The 22,955-nt window shown below is 40.7% G+C and overlaps 2 protein-coding genes across 4 annotated transcripts in view; both read right to left on the reverse strand.

Annotated features, from left to right (window-relative positions):
- The window catches only part of b3galt1b (UDP-Gal:betaGlcNAc beta 1,3-galactosyltransferase, polypeptide 1b), a 57,047-nt gene extending 54,192 nt beyond the window's left edge, over positions 1-2,855 (reverse strand). For 2 of the 3 annotated variants that reach the window (XM_067516411.1, XM_067516412.1), the window contains exon 1: positions 61-2,855. In XM_067516411.1, coding sequence (XP_067372512.1) covers positions 515-2,821 — 2,307 coding nt within the window. In that variant the 5' untranslated portion in view covers positions 2,822-2,855 and the 3' untranslated portion in view covers positions 61-514. The remainder of the gene's footprint in view (positions 1-60) is intronic. The other variant, XM_067516413.1, reaches the window with a different exon arrangement.
- Positions 2,856-5,712: 2,857 nt separating this feature from the next.
- xirp2b (xin actin binding repeat containing 2b) lies at positions 5,713-22,117 on the reverse strand. The gene is made up of 9 exons (XM_067516414.1): positions 21,962-22,117; positions 19,554-19,700; positions 18,852-18,980; positions 18,087-18,176; positions 17,765-17,822; positions 17,575-17,663; positions 7,261-16,825; positions 5,963-6,093; positions 5,713-5,849 (listed from the first exon to the last, which is right to left on the reverse strand). Exons 3-8 carry the CDS (start codon positions 18,975-18,977, stop codon positions 6,002-6,004), a joined length of 10,020 nt encoding a protein of 3,339 aa, XP_067372515.1. The 5' UTR covers positions 18,978-18,980; positions 19,554-19,700; positions 21,962-22,117; the 3' UTR covers positions 5,713-5,849; positions 5,963-6,001.
- Positions 22,118-22,955: the final 838 nt, after the last annotated feature.

Below are 22,955 nucleotides of genomic sequence, written 5' to 3' on the forward strand. Positions count from 1 at the left end.
CGCAAACCGCACTGTACGTGGCGGAAAGGAAAAAAGGAAAAAGGTCGTTGTTTTTCTTACCTCACTCTGTGTCTCCATCCCACTCAGACTTGAGGTCCTGTTGATACGATACGGCTTTGCTCCAGCGTCCCAGAGCACTGTTAGTCGACTGGGGGGGTGGGGGTGGTGGGGTTAAACTGATGATAGTGCGCCGGGGTTGACGCAGCGCGTGACGAGCCGGAGCCGACCAATCACAGTGTAATCCGATAGATTTCTATCCAATCCGCTAAAAGAGAGAAAGTGAGGGAGGTGCACACAGACAGAGATAGCAAGGTAGATTGACTCTCTGAGAGACTTTCCTGTCAACTCCCGCAAACTGTTTCACAGTCCATATCGAACCACACAGCTGTTCAGCTGTAGTTTAAATAATGTATAGCTTCTTAAACACTTAACCTTGTCTGCACAGCAACATGACACAAGCTCATTCAGTAGCCTGCTTCTTCTTTCTTCTTCTTTTCCTTTCGGCTGCTCCCTTTCAGGGGTCGCCACAGCGAATCATGTGCCTCCATCTAACTCTGTCCTCTGCATCCTCTTCACTCACACCAACTAACTTCATGTCCTCCCTCACTACATCCATAAATCTCCTCTTTGGTCTTCCTCTAGACCTCCTGCCTGGCAGCTCCAACCTCAGCATCCTTCTACCGATATATTCACAGTTTCTCCTCTGAACATGTCCAAACCACCTCAATCTGGCCTCTCTGACTTTATCTCCAAAACATCTAACATGAGCTGTCCCTCTGATGTACTCATTCCTGATCCTGTCCATCCTCGTCACTCCCAAAGAGAACCTCAACATCTTAAGCTCTGCAACCTCCAGCTCTGCCTCCTGTCTTTTCTTCAGTGCAACAGTCTCTAAGCCGAACAACATTGCTGGTCTCACCACCGTCTTGAACACCTTTCCTTTCATTCTCGCTGATACTCTTTTATCACACAACACACCTGACACTTTTCTCCACCCGTTCCAACCTGCCTGCACTCGCCTCTTCACCTCTTTTCCACACTCACCGTTGCTCTGAACCGTTGACCCTAAATACTTAAAGTCCTGCACCTTCTTCACCTCTGCTCCCTGTAACCTCACCGTTCCACCTGGGTCCCTCTCATTCACACACATGTATTCTGTCTTGCTGCGGCTAAGCTTCATTCCTCTGTTTTCCAGAGCAGACCTCCACTTCTCTAGATTTTCCTCCACCTGCTCCCTGCTCTCACTACAAATAACAATGTCATCTGCAAACATCATAGTCCAGGGAGATTCTTGTCTAACCTCATCTGTCAGTCTGTCCATCACCAGAGCAAACAAGAAGGGGCTCAAAGCCGATCCTTGATGCAGACCCACCTCCACCTTGAACTCCTCTGTCACACCTACAGCACACCTCACCACTGTCTTACAGCTCTCATACATGTCCTGCACCACTCTAACATACTTCTCTGCCACTCCAGACGTCCTCATACAATACCACAGCTCCTCTCTCGGCACCCTGTCATACGCTTTTTCTAAATCTACGAAGACACAATGCAACTCCCTATGACCCTCTCTGTACTTCTCCATCAGCGTCCTCAAAGCAAATACTGCATCTGTTGTACTCTTTCTAGGCATGAAACCATATTGCTGCTCACAAATGTTCACCTCTGCCCTTAGCCGAGCTTCCACTACTCTTTCCCACAACTTCATTGTGTGACTCATCAGCTTTATTCCTCTGTAGTTGCCACAGCTCTGCGCATCTCCCTTGTTCTTAAAAATTGGTACCAGTACACTTTTCCTCCAGTCCTCTGGCATCCTCTCACTCTCCAAGATCTTGTTAAACAAACTAGTCAAAAACTCTACTGCCACCTCTCCTAGACACTTCCATACCTCCACAGGTATGTCATCAGGACCAACTGCCTTTCCACTCTTCATCCTCTTCAATGTCCTCCTCACTTCACTCTTACTAATCTTTGCTACTTCCTGCTTCACAACAGTCACCTCTTCTACTCTTCGTTCCCTTTCATTTTCCTCGTTCATCAACTCTTCAAAGTACTCCTTCCATCTTCCCATCACACTACTGGCACCTGTCAATACATTTCCATCCTTATCTTTAATCACCCTAACCTGCTGCACATCCTTTCCATCTCTATCTCTTTGTCTGGCCAACCTGTACAAATCCACCTCTCCCTCTTTAGTGTCCAACCTAGCATACAAGTCCTCATATGCTCTTTGTTTGGCCTTTGCCACCTCTATCTTCACCTTACGCTGTATCTCCCTGTACTCCTGTCTACTCTCTTCAGTCCTCTCAGTGTCCCACTTCTTCTTAGCTAACCTCTTTCTCTGTATACACTCCTGAACTGCCTCGTTCCACCACCAAGTCTCCTTGTCCGCTTTCCTCTTTCCAGATGACACACCGAGTACCCTCCTACCTGTCTCCCTGATCAAATTAGCTGTAGTAGTCCAGTCATCTGGAAGCTCCTCCAATCCACCCAGAGTCTGTCTCAGCTCCTCCCTGAAAACTAAACGACATTCTTCCTTTTTCAACTTCCACCACTTCGTCCTCTGCTCTGCCTTAGTCCTCCTTATCTTCCTCACCACCAGCATCATTTTGCACACCACCATCCTGTGTTGTCTGGCTACACTCTCCCCTACCAATGCTTTACAGTCACTGATCTCTTTCAGATTACAACGTCTACATAAGATGTAGTCTACCTGAGTGCTTCTCCCTCCGCTCTTGTACGTCACCCTATGTTCCTGCCTCTTCTGAAAGAAAGTGTTTACTACAGCCATTTCCATTCTCTTTGCAAAGTCAACCACCATCTGACCTTCTGCGTTCCTGTCCTGAACACCAAACCTGCCCATAACAGTCTCATCACCTCTGTTCCCTTCACCTACATGCCCATTGAAATCTGCACCAATGACAACTCTCTCACCTCTGGGGATGCTCTGCATCACTTCATCTAACTCACTCCAGAATTTCTCCTTCTCTTCTAACTCACATCCTACCTGTGGGGCATAACCACTCACAACATTGAACATCACCCCTTCAACTTCCAGCTTCAGGCTCATCAACCTGTCTGATACTCTTTTCACCTCTAGAACATTCCTCACAAAATCCTCTTTCAATATAACTCCTACTCCATTTCTCTTCCTATCTGACCCATGGTAAAACAACTTGAACCCTGCTCCTAAGCTTCTAGCCTTGCTACCTTTCCACCTGGTCTCCTGGACACACAGTATGTCCACCTTCCTTCTCTGCATCATGTCGATCAACTCCCTAGCCTTCCCTGTCATAGTACCAACATTCAAAGTCCCTACTGTCAGTCCTACATTCTTAGCTTTCCTCTTCTCTCTCTGCCTACGAACACACCTTCCTCCTCTTCTTCTTCGTCTTCGACCAACAGTAGTCCAATTTCCACCGGTACCCTGTAGGTCAACAGCACCGGTGGCGGTCGTTGTTAACCCGGGCCCCGACCGATCCGGTATGGAAGCCTTTGTCACGATTCGCATGTTTGATTTGGCATGTGTTTTACGTCGGATGCCCTTCCTGCCACAACCCTCTGCATTTATCCAGACTTGGGACTGGCACAAGAAGACACTGGCTTGTGCCCCCTTGCGGTTGCATTCATTCAGTAGCCTACGTGCCCCCGAAATGCTGGGCTGTCCTAAAAAGGTTAATGTGCAACAAACAATGGGTTACAGTAAATAAATTAGTGAGAATGAGAAAAAGAAAAATAGCAAGTATATGATCAAAATTTGAAAACATTTAATGTTAAAATGCTAAAGTGTGTACTGACTTGAGAGCAGTTGAGGTCACCAGTGCAATGTTTTTATGTGAATTAAGGCAAATCCATCACAATATTAAATCAATGCGTTCATAGTTTAAATTTGTCCTCAATATATGTCATTTCTAAATCTACGGTGTATGCTAAGCTCATGGGCTCCCACACTGGAGCTGTAAGATGACCATCCAAAGTTTTTCAAATTCTAATTTTAAAATCAAATAAGGGTTCCTTCGCTGTTCTATAACACTGCATGTGCTCAAGCGATGCCTCTTTAAATGCTCAATTTCCAGTTTTACCCACATGAAAATGGTGTCCTAGTCTACTGTAGGTACACCTGCAGTTTGAGCTCCAAAATCCACTCCAGGGTGTGGATAGTTACTAAAGGAGATTATAATCATGGTGTTAAAGGGATCTGATGACTTCACCCTATCTACCAAAGGCAGGCTCTAACGGACACACACCTGAAAAGCTCTGTGACAGTGCTTTCTGTTAGTTTCTAATATGAAGTCTGCAGATGAAGCTATAGATTCACACATCAAATGCACTATATTGATGCGAATCATAAAGTAGGCCATATACTTACACAGACGAATGAATTACAACATTTTATTGCTTTTAGATCAGCAATAGAATAAGTGAACCAGCCTGACGGCATGACAGAATCAGGGGTTTTCTTGTACAAAGTAAGTGAGTAAAGTAACTCTCTAATCTAAAAAATATAATTCCGCATTGCAAAACATTTGTTGATTGAAATGGGATACAAATGTCCAAAACAAACACAATTATCACCAATTCACTTGTTTATATTATATACTTTCAATATTATAAATACAATAATTCCAAAATGCTTTTTTAGTAGTCGGCACACCAGGTGCTAAAAAGGCAAATGCACAAATGTTGTTATATTGAAAGGTAAAAGCCCTGATGAAAAAAAAAATAGTCCACAGACTGAATGCATGGTATTTCCATGAACCAGCATGCAGTAAAAAAGTAAAACGGATTAAATTGTACAATTAACCAATTAATGTTCAGACAAAACATAAGGGGTGAAAAAGAATAAGCAAAATTAAAAAGTGAGTCTTTTTTGTGTCCTATGTCCAAGAGCTGTGAGACTTGTACATTTTGGACAGTCGGCTGATGTAAAAGTAGTACACTTGTCACTTTATTCCACACAGAAATGTAGTTTCAAACCAAAAGAGATATTTATGAGCTCTTCAACCCGCTAAATTGAGTTTAGCAAGGGGAATAATTGTTGAAGTAGTTAAAACGAGTAAATTTGATTTTTGTGTCACATACATAAAAAATAAATAAAATGAGGGAGAAATAAAGCATGTTATAGGTCTGTCAGTTCCAGCCCAGCCACTTCACATCTCCGTTCACACTCTAGAGTCTGTCCACATCTGGTATCTCTCTAATACTTACATTTACAACCAGCTTTTCAACATCATTTACAAGTATTTACAGTACAGCTTCCTTTCACATGCCTACATATCAGGTGCCACTTTAAATCACTTAACTGCATGACTTTCAACCAACCACTTCCTTGATTACGGGACAGCTCTTCGCTGGGATTTTATTCTAGCATTGATTCTTGTTTGTGCTTTTTTCTTTGGATTTATTTAACTAAACTGTGTACTTGGGTGATTTCACTTCAAAGGACACTTCTGGGAACAGCCTTTCTGTGTTGGTATTTGGGAGAAATGGGGGAGTTATCTAGAGGGGGCCACTGTGGTTTAGTTAGCTCAATGTCTTCTTCTATTTTAAAGGTTTTCTTCAGGGCATCAGTCTGTGGGGGCCAAACTACAGATATTTTGTTGTAATGTGGTTTGATGTCATCAGACGTTTTTCTTGTGTCATTTTCACCACAGTGTGTTTTGTCCTCTGAACTCATGCTGCTCATGGAATATCTACATTCAAGTTTCCGATGTGAGGAGATAGGTACACCACTTCCTGCGGGAGGTTTCTGCCCAAATCCATTATCACAGTTCCCTTTGGACTTGAGAAGTTGCTTGTAATGGGGTAAACAGTAGAAATGTCCATGGAGAGAGACGTAATTTCCTAGGCTACAAGAAAAGAACCATCTTTCATTAACCACTGCAGAACTTCAAAACCACAAAAATGGTTTCTTTTATTTTAAACAACAAACTGTCAATTAAACCCAAAGGACGATGTTTACCTTAATTTGTTTTTGCAGTGCTCACAGCAGAAACAGGATTTATGGTACTTTTTTCTGTCCACTATCAGAGCATCCATCGGATAAGCTCTCCTCCGACATATGGTGCAGAGCTCCGACTTTGGAACTCGAACCTGTTTGAAAGAGATAAAATGCAAATTGTTTTATTATTATCCTGTGTAAAAAGCTTTTCTTTTGGGCAACATGGAAACAATAAGCTTTAGTTTTTCTTTAGTTTTCATCATGGTTAATCTTACAAAGCAGTAAAATAGATTATGTGTGCATATAAAAGGGAACATGACTATTCATTTCTTTAAATAAACCTATTGGGACTTAATGGTTCATAATTATCATCAGGATTCTGTTTCATTCACCCATTTATGCCTAAATGCATCGCTAAAGTGCAACGGTAACATTTGCAAGCCCTCAGCCAGAATGCTGTTTACTGTAGTGCTCATGTTCGAAAGGTACATTTCTGTAGATGCTTCTGGTCTGCCATAGCCTACTAATAAAGTGTGACAGCAGTGCTTATCATGACCAATTGGAATTATATTTTTCTAATCAAAAGTCTGAGAAACTTCAACGAAACACTTACTTTTTTAGAAACTGTTCAAGTGAATTTCATTTTTAGATAAAGGAGGTGGTTGAGTTGTTCTTAAAATCACAATATTTCATCATAAAGTTGAGAAAGACTCTTAATCACTGTTTCACTGATTGTCAGATGTAATTGGGTTGCATTTGCAATCAGTGGCAAACTCATGAAGAGTAAAAGACTTATTTGAAAGCTTCAGAAGTCTATATAAAACAAAAACTACAACCAACACAATATAACATACCACACTGTAGGTATGAAGGTATAATTCTTTTCTGCAGAACAAACTACCAAACTCACATTTTTAAGACTTGTCAAACTTGTAAAACCTGATCTGACTTGTTGGCCTTTCCAACATTTTGGTCCAGACTCATCTTGTTTCCTACAGCACCATTTTTGATTTATAAAGAAAATCCTGCAGTACTCTTGCAAATCCTATCATGCACAGCTGTGTTCAGCACTAGTTAGCAGAGATTAGCATGGTAAAACTAAGGCTCTAACCATATTGAACAGCGTGTTAGTATTGCTGTGATCAAGTCAGTGTGCTGATGAGCTGCTAACCTGGCTCCAATCTTTGGTTAACTCCAGCACTTTTGGTTTCACAAATACAAAATAAATAAATGTTTACACAAGTCACCTCACAGAACAAGCAACCCATTCATGGTTCATGCCATTAGTTTTTGTTGTTTTGTGCTTTACAGGTCTTTACCAGATGAGAAGGTCTTTGTCTGCTGTGACACAACTTCAGTCTCTTCAGACAAAGTGTAGCCAAGACTTCTGAAAACTGTCTCACTCTCTGTCCACGTCTTGTGGAAGTTTCTCAGCAACTTCTCAGTGGCGTCTTCATCGTCGGGTTCAGTTCGTCTCGCTGTCGCAGTCTTTCTTTTAACTGCATCAGCGTAGGAAAACGGGGCCTGCTGGGTCGAGGCGCTCTCAAAATGCTCAGTGATGGCTGTCCTTGTTCCTCTGACTTTGTTACAAAACTGATCGACATTAGAGAAATGCTCTGTGACTGATTTGGTTTCACAGAGGGCTGATGGTTCTGCTGGCATGCTTTCTACTTCATGTTTCTGTGTAGGGAGGGGAGTGCTCTGCCGTGAGCTTCCCTTTGTCTCTGGAGGACTTTTCCTCTTTGAAGTGTCTGCTGTTGTTTCACTCAGGCTTGACATAGGCTCCTCCTGATCCGCTTTCTCCTGTCTGAAGGAAGAACTTTGCTCAGCCAGTTCAAAAACATTTTTAATAGCCTGAATGTCAAAACTTGGCATTTCCTGTTCCAGGATGTCTACTTTCTCTTTGTCACAATCTATGCTTTCAGCCTCATTGTGAAGCCGCTCTGTGAGTGGGATAAGCTCTTTTCTGTTATATATTTTCTCTTCTGGTGATTCAAATTTGTTTACAAGACTAGACAAGTCCGCCCTGGGAAGCCCATCTTTTTCTTTGTTCTTTTTTTCTGCCTCACACTCCTCCATGTCTGGGCCCAGTCGTTCAGGTATAGCAATAGGCTCTTTTCGTACATAGATCTTATTAATTTTAGCCTTTTGAGCCTCTTCAAAAAACTCTGTCTTTTCTTTGACAGATACAGATGGCTCTGAGATACCTGAAGCTTCAATGAGATCTATGTCATTTTGACACACTTGCGAGCGGATCTCTGGCTTGCTTCTTTTTTCATTTCCTTTAACAACCTCTGAAATTTTAGCTAGATCTTTTTGTACGTGTTCAGCCTGCCAAATCTCCTCAGATAAACTCTTTTCAGGTTTTTCTGTCGCAAGCAACGTCCCCAAAGTCTCCCCAACCTGGGAATCGATTCTGATTTTCCGATGGAATGATGCTGGCGATTCCACAATCTCTGATTTCTTTTCCCAGATTGTCTGGGGAGAAAGAAGTGGCGGAGGGGTGACGCCACGTGAGAGCTTGGCTGTTGTGTCTTTCAGTCGAGCCAAATTTTCTGCTTTGTCAAAAGTTGGAGAAGGTGTGATTCTTGTGAGGCGTGATGTTGGGGTGTCACATCTGCGTGGTGGCGGTGTTGGAGGTGTTGGCGGCCTGTGCAGTAGAGTAGGTGATGGAGTAACTCTCTGGGGCGAATCGGTTCTTCGGGTGGATTCTATAGTGATGAATGTTGGCGAGGGAGAGCGCATTCGGAGTGACGGCGAGGGAGCCCGGAGGTCGACAGACTTACACTGATTGGCTTCTTCCTTTCCTTTTACTTGAGTGGTGTTTTTCTTTCTTTGGTTTTCAATTTTGGCAGAACCAATACTGATCTTGGATATTCTGGGTGTTGCTGTAGCAGAAGTGCCTTTTTCAGAAATGGACTCGCTTTCATCTTTCTTCATTGTGTCAGTAGCTTCCAGATGCATTAGTTTATCCTCTGCTAGTTTCCTCACATGTGTGAGAATTTTGTCACTATTATGGGCATCGCTTTCAACCACACATCCCTCCAAGTTGGGTTTTCTCTGTGGACTCACAAACCAATCTGGGACAGTACTGAGCAGACTCTCATCTGGTTTAGAATCAGTCTTTTCTGAAACAGTTTGTATCTTTTTGATGTGGGAGATTAACACTTGAACCTCTCCCCTCTGAGATTCCTCTGTTTTCCCTGTTGTGAACTTCACCTCCTCATTTTGTTCAAACCTGCTTGTAATTGGAACATTCGTACTTTCTTCTGGTGGCTCCTCTGTGCTCGCCTGAATAACTGTCACTCCTTTCTTCTTTTGAGCTGCCTTAGCATGCTTTTGAACTACTTTTTGTTGCTGGGAATCCTGATTGTCTTTGCTTTCTGTAGTAATGGCATCTTTCTCGACTTGAATTTGCTCTTCTTTTGTACCCTTGAGAATCTGGGAAACTTTAATGGTGTCCTGAGTTTGATGGCATTTTTCAGATGTTTCTGCCTTGGTTTCAATAACATCTTTCTTTGAATCTACAGAAACATCTTTACATTGGCCACATTGTACCACCCCTTTTGACTTTTTGGATTTTTTCTTCTTCTTTGCCAGAGTTTCTGGTTGACTGTCTATACTCACAGTAACAGAAGGTGCCAAAGTAGCAGCATGAGGAGGAACTTTTTTAATGCTCTGCTTTGGCTCAGTCTTTACTCCTTTAGCTTCACTGATCACTTTGACCTCAGTAGTTTCCTCCATTTCTACCTTCACATCTTGTAGAAGTTTCTCATGCTCGATGGACATTTTTATATCTACTTGCTTTTCTTGTTTATTGTTCTTTTTCACCTTTTGATTTGGTTTGCCTGTTTTTCCATCTGTATGGGCAGTTGTATTTTCTGTTTGAATTGGCTCATAGCAAACTTTTTCTTGATTCTTTGTAGGAGAATGATCATTTTTCTTTTTGTTATCACGCTGTGGTGGTTTAGACTCCTTTACATTTTTGTCTGAAATGACAGTTTCCTTTTTGGATGACTGATCATTGGGTAATTCTGGTGCTGTTTTATCTTTGATCTTCTTGCTCTCAGGTTTCATGTTTGCGTCAACTATGGCAGCAATTTCAGATTTTACTATTTCAATAGGGATTTGATTAAAGCACATTTCACCTTTGTTTGTGTGTTCAGAATTACTAATTCCTTTCATTTTTAGGTTCTTTGGGTCCTTTTTTCTATCAGCAGTTATGTTTTCAATTTTTGCAACATCATTGATTGAGGTCTGGGCTCTGTTAGTCATGACAGACTGAGCAGACTGCTTGGAGGAAACAGCTTTCTGTGTTGTTGTATGCATCTGTTGTCTAACAGCTGAGACAGATAAAGTCTTTTGAGCAGAGACAACCTTAGAAGTCTCATTAGAGACTATTTGCTGTTTAGCTGTGGATATAATTGCAGATTCTGTGAGCCCTTTCTCATGACTGGCGCTGACATTGCTCTGGGTGATATTTGAAATAACAACATGCTTGGTTAAATCACATGGTGCAGAGTTTGGATGAACAATCAGAGCAGTCTCTTCAGCTTTCTGCTGTGGTATTTCTGATGCAGTGTTATTTGACTGCTCAGCGTCTTGGTTGGAAAGCATTTCGAGAGCAGCGGTAACTGACTCATGTGTGTAATTGGGAGTTGGAGTGGTTGGGGGTGTGTTTTCCTCCTTCAGCATCCGGTACTTTTCTTCTGCTTTTATCAGTGGAGTGTTAAATTTACTCATTTTACCTCTCATAAAGGCAGTAGGAGAGGGTGGAGGGGTGAATTTCACAGGGGAGATGTGAACTTTCTTTAATGGTTGTGGTGACTCAGGTGGAGGAGGGATTTCACATGAAACAGTTTTTGATGTATGCACTGTTGTCTTCAATTGGTTTTGGCTAATTTCTACCACTTTGTCTGATTTTACCTCCACCTGTTGTGTTTTATTGAAGTCATATTTAGGCTCCAGCTTTGGGACAGGGTATAAAGCTGGAGCTTTTACTTTTTTCACTGTCATCTTCTTTGCTTTGGCTGGTGAAGGATGAATTGCTAGTGCTGGCAGGCTCTCCAGTTCTTGTTGAGATGGAGGAGGTGGGAGGAAGTCCTGCTCACTGGCAAGTGGTGGTGGCGGAGGAGGAAGGTGATCAATGTCAGGATCAAATGTGGGAGGAGGAGGAGTGGGAGGAGGAGGCAGGTCAGTTTCTCCCATTGGTGGAGGTGGAGGTGGGAGAGGCAGGTCAGGTTCTGCAACTTCTGGTTTTAAAATGTAAACATTAGTTTTCACTTTGGTTTTATCTAGTTTTGTCATTCCCTTTGTATTTGCCTTCAGATTACAAAACTCTGTCTTTAATGTTCTGATACCATGGTTTTGGGTTATTGTTTTGTGCTCCACCACAGCTGTTGATTCCTGAGCTGACTGCGGCACAGCACTCGACTGTTTTCTAACAGTTTTTGTTTCATTAGCGAGGGAGTGATTTTCTTTTGACGCTTTAGACACATTAGCTGTTTTTATCTTTTGTATGTTCCTTTGTGCATCAGCATTCAGGTTTTTAACTGGAGGGCTCTGCTTGACTTTAACTCTTCTGTATGATCCAAGCCTGACTTTGGGAGTTTCACGTTGTGCAGTTTCCAGCAGTGATTTAATAGTGGCTTTAACATCACCCTTTATCACTTCTTCTTTCTCCAGCTGGGTTTGCTCTTGCTTCTCATATAAAGACTTAATTGACATCTTCACATCTCCCTTTACGTCACCCTTGAGGCTCGGGCTTCTTTGCATCCTTGGTGATGGTGGAGGCTCCATAAACAGCTGAATTGTTCCTCTGACATCTCCCTGAACATCTATTTCCTGCTGATATTTTTTTCTTTCACTGGAGGCATCTTGTAGGCTTTGCATTGCCATGTGAATATCACCCTTCATAATTTCCTCCTTTTCAACTTCCTTCACTGCTTGCTTTGCCAGCTCCAGAGATTTTAGTGTGGCCTTCACATCTCCAGCAACTAAATCCTCAACAACAGCATCGAGTCTGGATGTGGCTGACTTTTCAAGAGATCTAAGAGCCCCTTTGATATTGCCTGGTATGATAACTGGCCTCTCCATCTCTGTGCAACGCTGCTGAGCCCTCTCCAGACACAGCAGAGCTTTTGGTATGTTGCCTTTCACCACTTCTTCTTTCTCCACAACAACTGTCTGATTCACTGATTCTGACAATGAATTCAAAGTGGCTCTTAAATCACCCTTGACTATTTCCTCCTTTTGGAGTCTCTCTTGAGAGACAGTTGGCTCTGACATAAAAACTTTCACAGTGTTGTGAACATCACCAGGTATAACATCCTCTATTGTACGCTCAATTTGCGATTGATTACGGCTTAGGATCAGTTTTGTGCCCTTGATATTACCTCCAACAATCTCCTCCTTTTCTGCACTGTCAGATAGTGTCTCATCAGTTCCTAAATGAAGCTTTTTAAGATAGTCAAGAGCCCCAGATTCAATGCATGTAGAGTAAAAGTTGACATTTCCTTTTTCAGTTTCCTCTACCTTTATCTTCACTGCCTGATCTGGCCTGTCTGAGCTGGACAGTCTTTCAAGAGCACTCTTTATATCCCCTCTTACAATGTCTTCTTTTTCAACATTAACATTGTCTTGTTTATTGAGAAGGGAATAAATTGTCATTTGTACGTCTCCTTTTTCATCCTCCTGGATGAGTACTCCATGTTTCGCTGATCCACCCCCCTCACTAAAAAGGTTGTTTATAGCTTCCTGAATGTCACCTCGTAATATTTCCTCCCTTTCAATAGTGCTCTCTCTCTCTTGGTTGAATAGCTGCTGTACTGTCGAACTGATATGACCCTTCTGCTCTGAATCAATGACTATCTGCCGCTCATTTCTTTCGTGTCTGTTCAGAAGGTTCATCATAATAGTTTCCAGATCGCCACTGATAACTTCCTCTCGTTGAATCTCTGGAGACTGCTTATTCATTAGCTGGTATTTTGCCATCCTAACATCGCCAATTTCATCAGCTTCAATGAGTATTCCCTTCGACTTTACCATTTTCTGACCATATAGCTCCTCAAGCGTTCCTTTGATACTCTTGCCCAGGATTTCCGTCTTCTCAACTTTTGTCTCATTAAAGTCATCAAACGGTGTTGTTTCAAAGAGCCACGTTGTTGTCTTTACATCTGCTTTGGGAATCTCCTCTGGAGTAACTGTTGTGTCCTCATCCTTGTTTGTCTCTTTAATGTGGTCAAGAGGATTTTTCTCAAAGAGCCAGACCGAGTGTTTAACCTCTCCCTTTGCAACCTCCTCCTTTTCAACAGTTTCTATCAGATTTTCAGAGCTCATGCTTCTTATCTTGTCAATAGACTGAGTTTCAAATCTCCATTTTGCAGTACTGACATCACCTTTTTGTATTTCACTCACATTAACTGTTCTAACAGATTGCTGCGACAGGGCCTCACACTCAAAATGATGCTTATTCATCCTAACATTGCCTCCTTGAATATCGTCCACAGTTTTTACTAATGCCTTCTTTTCTTCAGCAATCCTGTCAAGCGGCTGTGTCTCAAATTTCCACTTGGCAGACGTGACATCTCCTTTTTGAACATCCTGTTGTGTGACAGATTCGATTATATAAACCTCATCTGTGTCCTTGATAGTGTCAAGGGGTTTGGTTTCAAATAACCACCGGGTTCCCAGTACATCTCCATGTGTCACCTCCTCACTTGTGACAGTGGTGACCTTGTGGTAATGGCCCTCTTTGTCCTGAATGGCATAAAGAGGCTGAGTTTCAAACATCATGGTGTAATTTCTCACATCACCCTTCTCATCTTCAGAACAGGATATTTTTTGTGTTTTCATGAGCTCTGTGTCTGTTTCAGAGGACACCTCATGGATTTTATCCAAGGAGTAGGTTTCGAAAATAAAGCGTCCCTTATCTACGTCTCCTCCTTGCACGTCGTTCACTGTCCGGCTGCTCAAGGTTTCGTCTTGGCTATTGTGTATTGCATCTATTTGTTGGTTTTCAAAGAGCCGTTTGCAACTCACCACATTTCCTTTTTGTATGTCCTCAGTCTGATCTATCTTAAGCTTTTGCATCACTTCTTCAGCTGTAGAAGTCATGATATCGGTTGTTTGGTTTTCAAAAATGTACTTCATCCTTGACACATCTCCGGACGCAATGTCTATCTGCGTAACATGTTTGAATGAGCCCTTGTCCTCCCCGGTGAGGTTCTCCAGTTTCTCAGTCTCAAAGAGGAAACAAGCCGTTTGTACATCCTTTCCTCTGATGTCCTCTTGATTCACTGTGCATGTTTTCAGAACGGTCTCTGTCTCATCGTGGATAGTATCAAGTGCTTGCGTCTCAAAGAGCCATGTGCAGGTTTTTACATCTCCCTTGCACATTTCCTCAGATTCATTTTCACTCTTTACCTCAGCTCTTTCATATAGGATGTCCATTGGTTTTGTCTCAAAAAGCCACTTGCAGGTTTTCACGTCACCCTTCATGGTATCAAGGCTTTTACTCGTCCCCACAACTTCTTCGTCTTCTATATTGCTAAAGTACTTAATAGCATCAAGAGGCTGTGTTTCAAACAACCACTTTGCAGTTTTAACATCACCAGACTCTATTTCTTGTTTAGATATTCCCTTAATAATTTGGTATTTATTCATGCTTTCATCAAACTGGTCGATGGGTAGTGTTTCAAACATCCACTTGTAGGTTGTTACATCTCCTTTCACAATCTCTTCACGATGCACTGTTCTCACCTCGTGGAAGTGACCTGAGCTGTCTTTCATGGCATACAGAGGCGTAGACTCAAACAGGTTTTTATTTGATTTCACAGAGCCAGATTTTACACCTTCTATGACAATCTTTTGAGATTCGTTCCTCATGTTTAAATCTGTATTCTCAAATATTTGCTTGTAGTTTGAGACATCCACTTTGTTAATTTCTTCCAGGTCGATTGTTCGAACGACTTCCTTCTCATCCTCTCTAATCTGTTCCAGTGGTTGGTTTTCAAATCTCAATTTCTGATGTCTAACATCACCCTTTTCATTGTCAAGTGCTACTGTTTTCTTTAGTTTGCCCACTTCGGCAAGCTCTTTCAACTCCTCGGCTGGAATCGTTTCAAAATAATGCCTGGCTGAGCTCACATTACCTGCAATAATTTCATCATTTGTAGAAGGATGACTATTTGAATAATCTTTCAAGGTATCCATTGGCTGAGTCTCAAATACCCAGCAGTTCTTACGAACATCTGCCCTGCAGCTTGTGCCATCCTCCTGTCTAAGGTCGTCCTCAATATTAACAGTTCGTGTAATCTGCTTCTTCTCCTCTCTGATTTGCTCTAGAGGTTGACTCTCAAAACGCCACTTTTGGTGTCTTACATCTCCTTTCATTTCTTCATTTATTCTTGCTTTTTTAAGTTTACCAACCTCAGGGCAATTTTTCCTTTCTGCTTGTGGGCTGCTTTCAAAAAAGTGCCTTGCGGATCTAACATTTCCTCCAATAACTTCCTCAATTGACTGAGGTCTGGCATTGGAATCATCCTTCAGAGAATCCATTGGCTTAGTTTCAAAAACTAAGCAGTGCTTGCGTACATCAGCTCCAATGATCTCTTTCTTCTCTATTTGGGAGCTTTCCCACTCATTGAGAGAATCCAATGTCTTTATCTCAAACAGCCACCTGCCCCAGTCTCCCTTATTGCTGTCCTCCATGGAAAGGCTGCACACAAGTTTCAGAGAGGTAGGTTCTCTGTCTGTCATGTCTAAGGGTTGGGTATCGAAGAGCCAGCGTGAAGCGATAGAGTTCTCCAACTCAGTTTCAATTTTGCGCACAGACTTAATTTCTAACATCTGGCTGTATTGTCCCATAATGATGCATTTAAACTGAGTCTCAAAAGTACTTGTTACAGTTTTCACTTCGTCATTAATTTCCTCTAACACTGATCTTAGACTCAGCAGGTGGCTCTCATCAATGGTCTCAGTATGCCCAAGACTTTCCATGTACTTATTATCAATCATGTAAATGGTAGCAATTCCGTCTTCCTCTGTAAACACAATCTCTTTTGTTAAATCCTCCTCCTTTTGCATTTTGTTTAGAGTATCCATAGTTTGGGTTTCAAACAACCATGCAGCAGCACGAACACCTCCTTTGTCAAATTTGTTGAATTTGTTTTTGGTTTCTATTGAGTTGATATTTTGTGAGCCCAGCTCATCCACTGGCTTGGTCTCAAACATCCAAACTGTGCGTCTCACGTCCTTTCCCAGAATTACTTCCTGTTGGGTTATCTTCTTGTTTTCTCCATCCTCGTCAGGAGTTTTGTCTTTAATGGCGTCCAGCGGTTTATTTTCAAACATCCAACGCATCGTCTGGACATCTCCAGGGAGAATCTCTTCCATTTCCTCATATTCCTCATCATTGATATCACCGGGATAACAACCATCATCCTCATAAATGTACTCCTGGCTCTCTAACTGATTATTGTCAGTTTCATTGTAGTCACTGTAATAATCTTTCTCAATATTCTTACGGACCTCAGGATGAATGTGCTTGTAAAGGCGTTTCAACTCATACATGCTCCTCTGCTTGGAGTAAGCCTCTCTGTTTAGTGGGTATTTGGAAGGGTTTGCTGCTTCTGGAGGCTCAGATGAGTAATGGCATGCCGGAATATTTTGGCTGTCTGACAGCATTTGTAGTAAGTCTGGGGGTGGGGGTGGAAGATAGTCAGAATCCTCAGCCAGTGGGGGCTGAAAGTCCTCATAATCTGTCGCTGCAGCTGTTGTATTTTCTGTTGCTTGTGTAGCGGCCCCCTCATACACCACTGTAGTCACTGTGTTGTTTTGTATCACATTTGAGGACCATTTAGGTTGAGTGATACCACGTCCAATCTTTTTAAGGAACAAAAATGATATTTGTGGGTAAATAACTATAAATCTATACCTCTACTCAATGAAAGCTATATGCCTATTTTACCTTGTTGGAACACTTCTAAATAGAGTGAAAAATGAGATGATAAAACATGTCAATGTCATTGTATAGCAAATACACCTGTAAGTCCAAGGTTAATGATACTGTGTGATTTCGATTTTGATTTCTTATTATGGTGTCTTTTGTCTTTTATTGACTTACTGCTGATGCTAACATTTACTACTTAAACTGCTTCATGGTGTTCAACTGGCGAAACACAGGGTTGCTTTTACTGTCAAGCAGTCACAGGCAATATATGTCTTGTAGATTAGCACGGACAGTGATTGTTCATTAAAAATGCATCTACCGTACAAACAAGACAATGGTCATTTTTGCATTTTTTGACAGCATTGTTCCAATAATTGTACAATACAGAGCAGGCACATTCAGCTGCACTCTTCCAGTTCCTCAGCTGTTATGTGGAAAATAAATGTCAGCAGAATAAATCAGATCATGATTTCAATTATTTTTGATTGACATATCTAGTAAAACAACACAATTATGTTTGCACAACTCACCTCACTAAAATTTTAAAGTTCATGACTTTAATAAATATATATATTCATCATCTTGAATTATTACTGTCTGAAACATGTGAAATGCAATAATATTTCCCCCCCACATGTTCACATCCTTCAAATCCAAGCTCAAGTTAAATAGAAATACTTACAATAACTGGCTTGTGCGGAGCAGCCTCCTCTATTGTTCTTTCAAAGTGATCCCTCAGTTCTTTTGTGGTATACCTGGGAAACTCCTCTTCTAAAAGTCAGAACAGACATAAATATAGAGAAAGGCTTTAATTGTTGTGCTGTGAAAGTATGTATGGATGAGATTTGAAAAATAGCTGAACAACATTCTACCTGTTTCATTTTGATGGTTTTCGTAACTGGGTGCCATGTTTCCGTCGCAGTGTGATACCTGTGTTTGTTTGTAAAATGAGATATGACAAAAATAAATGGAATTAAAAAGTTGCATTGAGCTATTCAAAAATACCCAGTGAGTGTTACACATTTTTCGTGAAAAGTAAAGTTTTTAATCTTTCAAAGGCTACTGAACAAGCATTAATTACACAAATTTGATTGATTGCAATCAGTTACAGTTTTTACTCAACAAGGCAATCAATGTGTTTAGCACAGTGGCAAAGACCACCTGCGGGAATTCAGATACTGAATGTTTCGGTACCATTGTTTCTTGGTTGAAATAAAGCAGCTGACTGCCTGGGTCGACCTGCCTGCTGCCACTCGACATTGTCACCTCAGAGTTTGACATCTCCTGTGAAGATGAACACAGTAGTTGTCAAACAACACTGAAATATGTGTGCTTGCTACACAAGCAGGCACTCACACAGATGACTCTCTCTGTCTCACTTCACCACATCACCTGCCTTGTCAAAGCCACAGATGTGAGTTTAGTCCACTCCAATTTACTCCACCAGCCAAAGTCTAATAGCACACAACTGAACAACATGCAGAGAAGATGCGGGAGCAGATTGCTCACTGAGGTTTAAAATGAATAAACACAGATGGATGCAAGTTGAAAAAATAGGTGCCAAGCTACTCACTCATATTCTAATACAGCAAAAAGAAAAAAATATTTTTTTCCCATTGCTTTGTTAGGTTTTTATTATAAAGTGCTTCAGTGTAAGTGTTACAGAAGCGCCCTGGAGGTTTTCATGCAAGAAATGTCAAGTAATATCTGTAACTTAAAACCACACACATTGCTCTGGTATTGGTGCAGTGTAATGTAATAGGAGCCTCAGAGTTAAAATTCAGCCTAAATGTGCCCATTTTACTTGCAAAGCTCCCCATGCAGTGACACAGATGGAAAGCTAAATCAAAGGGTATAAAACAGAAGCCAGTTCATTTAAAAAGTGGTTTAATCATTTAAACACAGCCAGCTCCAATTACTTTAAAACTGATGGAGGGACTGCATATACTGTGAATATACCTGTGCAGATCTCTGATGAAAATGGAACTGGGTTACATTGTGTGATGTTGCAGTTTCCTGGACCTCAAATTGTTTCCTCACACTGGCAAGTCCCCCAGGCAGGGAACAGACCTCAGACTCCTCCATGACCTAATGTAGCAGGAAATATTATTAGGTGCCACTACTTTTACTACTTGTACAAAACCTGAAATCAAACAGATGCCTAATAGGGCTGATCAGTCTGGTGTACATTCAGCACAGGCCACCGTCAAACTCGGTGCCACTAATGCTATAAGCAGTTTACTTTCTCTCTCATGGAAGTGTCTCACTTTCACACACACACACGCACACGCACACACACACACACTGCCAAAAATATTTTATGTTTTCTGCAACTGTCCTCTATATTCTGCCCTGTTAGGATAGTCTCATATCCCCCTCTATTTAAAAATGCATATGCAAGACTGCTGAGCCCCTTTTCTCTGCCGCAAACCTGTCATTATCTCCTGTAATGCTGCACTAACAATAATGGTTACAATACCAGTTCAGTGCAGCTCAGCTACTGTGCAATTCTTGATGCCAATATGTGCCGTGACTAAACTAAACAACATAAGCCAGTAAACAACAAATACAATTAGCCACAGCATTTTAGCCTCTGACTAAAGTTCTTTTCAGTGCAAGCACATCTGGCAGGTAACATAGCATGAGCAAAAGGTAAAGTACCCTGCTGGAGATTGGAGACAGCTGCCTGGTGCAAGGCCTCACAGTTGGTCAGTGGGATGACCTCTGAGTCCACAGAGTGAATCCTGTTCCTCTGGTTTAAATTGCTTTTAGGAAGTCCTGCCCTCGTCAAAATTGTGCTGCCAGCAGCTAAGCCAGAAATAGCCAAAAAAAAAAACTGTCAAAGTAAACATTTCTTACATATTTTTTTATGTATAATCAAGCTTCAAGAATCAGCTAACAATATGTAGTGGTGTAACAACATGCAGCGAAAGCACTTCTAAGGGTGTCAGAGCCCTGTGTGTTACAGTATTGCTAACATTTTGTTTTTAAAGCCAGCTTATATCAGATTGATTTAGGATTTTCTAGTACATCACAGGAATATGATTATTTTTCTATATGTATTTATCAATTATCCTTGTACTGCATTTGATTGGTTTGTAAGTACATTCCCAACACACCAAAACATTTGAGCTGTGATAATGCTTTCAAGGGGCAACCATAGTGCACTCTGGTGAAGGAACTTCAAAATGATTTACATAGACAATATTCAAATTGTTTATACTAACAGGATGTGCAAGATTTCTTAAAAGGTGCGTAACATTCTGGGACTTTTTGGTTGATAAAAGCAATTAAGTTTAGTTAAGTTTGTCTATCTGGTCTGTTCATAGAGACAATTTACTGTCTATAAGACAGAAATGCTACAAGGTGCATAATAACTCATACCTGTGAGAGCTGCGTAAATGATGTAAGGTGATGACTCAAAATGTACCTCAAGATAGCGACCCAGGTGCCTTTTCTCTTTGAAATGCTCAATTAAATTGCGTTGACATTTTGAGCTTGTCCTCTTTGAAAAATTGGTTAACATTTAATAATAATCATTAAAGTAGAATTGTGTCATTAGTTATAGGTGATTATCCAGGATGTGAGACGAGTAGACATTCAGATTTGCTTTAAACATTTTAGGCATTTTCAACTCTAAAAATGTCTGGAATTGTGTTAATAACAGTCTAGAAAATAAAGATCAATATTGTTAACACAGTATTTTAATGTGACGCTACAATAGTCAGTGATAATAAATTCTTCCAACTCTTAACGCCCACAAACTTCATAACAAGCCATTTGCTGACACAACATTTTTGTATGTTTGTGAAAGTGTCGTATTCACACCCCTGTTTTTGTGGTTAGAAATGTTTTGATGTAAATAATACATATGTATGTATAATATGTATTATGTTTCCTTCATTTTTCTTAATTTTTCCTCTGTGTTGAAGTATCACTGTTTGAAACATGTATACATTTTAACATATACCCGAAATACTTTCAGACCGCAAACATGATGTAATATTTCACATTTGTTAGATTAGTTCTGGTAGGAAGGTGACAAATTTAATCACTGCATATCATTTTCCAGTTTTCAGATATTGAAAACTCAATAATATATTGAGCCAATGAAATGCCAAATTAGATAAACAAAATCCTCAGTTTTCTTATTTTATATTAGAGAAGAAAATGTTTTTAAAAAAATTTGGTGTATTCCATCTTCTTCCCTTTATTGATGGTGTTAACCCATAAGATGAGGTATTTATGCCTTGGAGTGGTGGAAAAGGTGTTACAAAACGTTTAAAATTAGAAACTTTAGTTCTTTTATTTTTAAACTTAATTTTAATGGTGAAAATATAGCAGAAAAAAAACTATGCCCTAACCCATATTCCATTTAAGGTCTTGAAGGCATAGGCTGTTAATTTTTGTGGTGAGAACAAAAATTTGTAGCCAAAAAAATCTATTGACAGTCTGACGCTATCCCATGACATGTTAGGTTGGAATGTGAGCTCAAATAACAAGAATGTGAAGTAATCTAGGCGCCATGTATATGCAAAAATAAACCAATCCTATTTTAAACTTAACCATGAAGGGTCGTGTTTCTCAGTAAAATATAGTGGAAAGTTGGGAGGTCGAAGCTCTCTGAACTGCATTGGTGCCTTGATTTGTAATTAGTCCTTGGTATTCCTCATTTAATGGATTGTGTAGTGATGTGGAACTAGAGCAACATAGCACCTAAAGGCATTGGCCTTAGTACAAACACCACTGAAGTGTATTTGGAAATAGTTAACTGAACAATTTTAATCTCTGATACTTTAATATCACAATTTTAATATCTGACACTGTATGTTGAGTGGAAGTGTACTTAGCATGGTGACAATATTAATGAATTTACAGTACAATTAAAAATTCAGTGCCAGGTGTCTAGGTATCAAAAGAACATTATCCTGTTATATTGTATTCACAATTCATTTGCATGCAGGATTATTTACATAAAGATATAATTTAACAAAGCCAAAATCATTCACATGCTGTTTTTGTTTTATAAAAACATCACCACCACTTTTAGTGTTCATTATTGTACCTACCAGGTAAAAAGTGAATTATACAAATATGAGCTCAACAGGTAGAATCCCACACGAAGGACACTGTACCCCCTCCCTGCAGGGTCTTTCCAAGCCAAAAGCAAATCCCAGTGAGTGTTGGAGACCAGCTCCAGTACTATGTTTTCACCTCTGTCCAACAAGCAGACAGTGACAGCTGATTTTATTTTAGACTCTCCGCCCACTTGCAAAAGATGGGCCCTTCTTTTCTTTTTTTTTCAACGAACGAGTCCTTCATGCCTCCCATGTCAAATGCCCAGAAAATTCATATGGAAATACTTCCTGTGACTCCTCTGCAGATGCTTGTGTACTAATAAATCAGGTCACTCTAGTTTCATCATCATGGGTTCCATCAGAGTGCGCTGCATACTCCAGCAGCTGTTTCTGCCTGTCATGATATGTCAAAATGTGCATATACAAATTCACAACAAATACTCAGAGACTCTCTCTATATTTACTGTTTCTGGTAATGCCAAAGCTATTGTAATTCTATTTATAGAGAAAAGGAGGTTAAATAGAACCGTAAAAGATACAACTCTGACTGTGGAATAGCTAGCCAGCTCATCTTCTTTGGCCCCGCTGGAGACAGTGGCGCCAGTCTGACTATGGTATCTCATGGAAGCTGGGCCAGTGTTTGGAGACCAGACATGTCTGCATGACCCAGTTCATCTACAGCATGTGTAACTCATACCTTCATTTCCAAAGATCACCTGTTTTAAAGGACACTCAGGAGGTTTAATATCTAAAGAGTATACACTAGCTACTCTCAATAGATGTCAATCATTCATTCGTCAAACATAAACAGGAGTAATAAGGATTTATAAAAGAAATCTGAACATGATGGTGGTGGTACTTTATTCAGCTTGACGCTGGCCCTTTGTGGTCCATGGTAGACTTAAGTCATGCAGTGAGGGCAAAGGGAGAGGGTAGATATTAAATTCTGTCTCGATATCTCACACACATATAGAAAGACGAAAGA

This window comes from Channa argus, chromosome 9, assembly GCF_033026475.1.
Source record: "Channa argus isolate prfri chromosome 9, Channa argus male v1.0, whole genome shotgun sequence".
Classification (NCBI taxonomy): domain Eukaryota; kingdom Metazoa; phylum Chordata; class Actinopteri; order Anabantiformes; family Channidae; genus Channa; species Channa argus.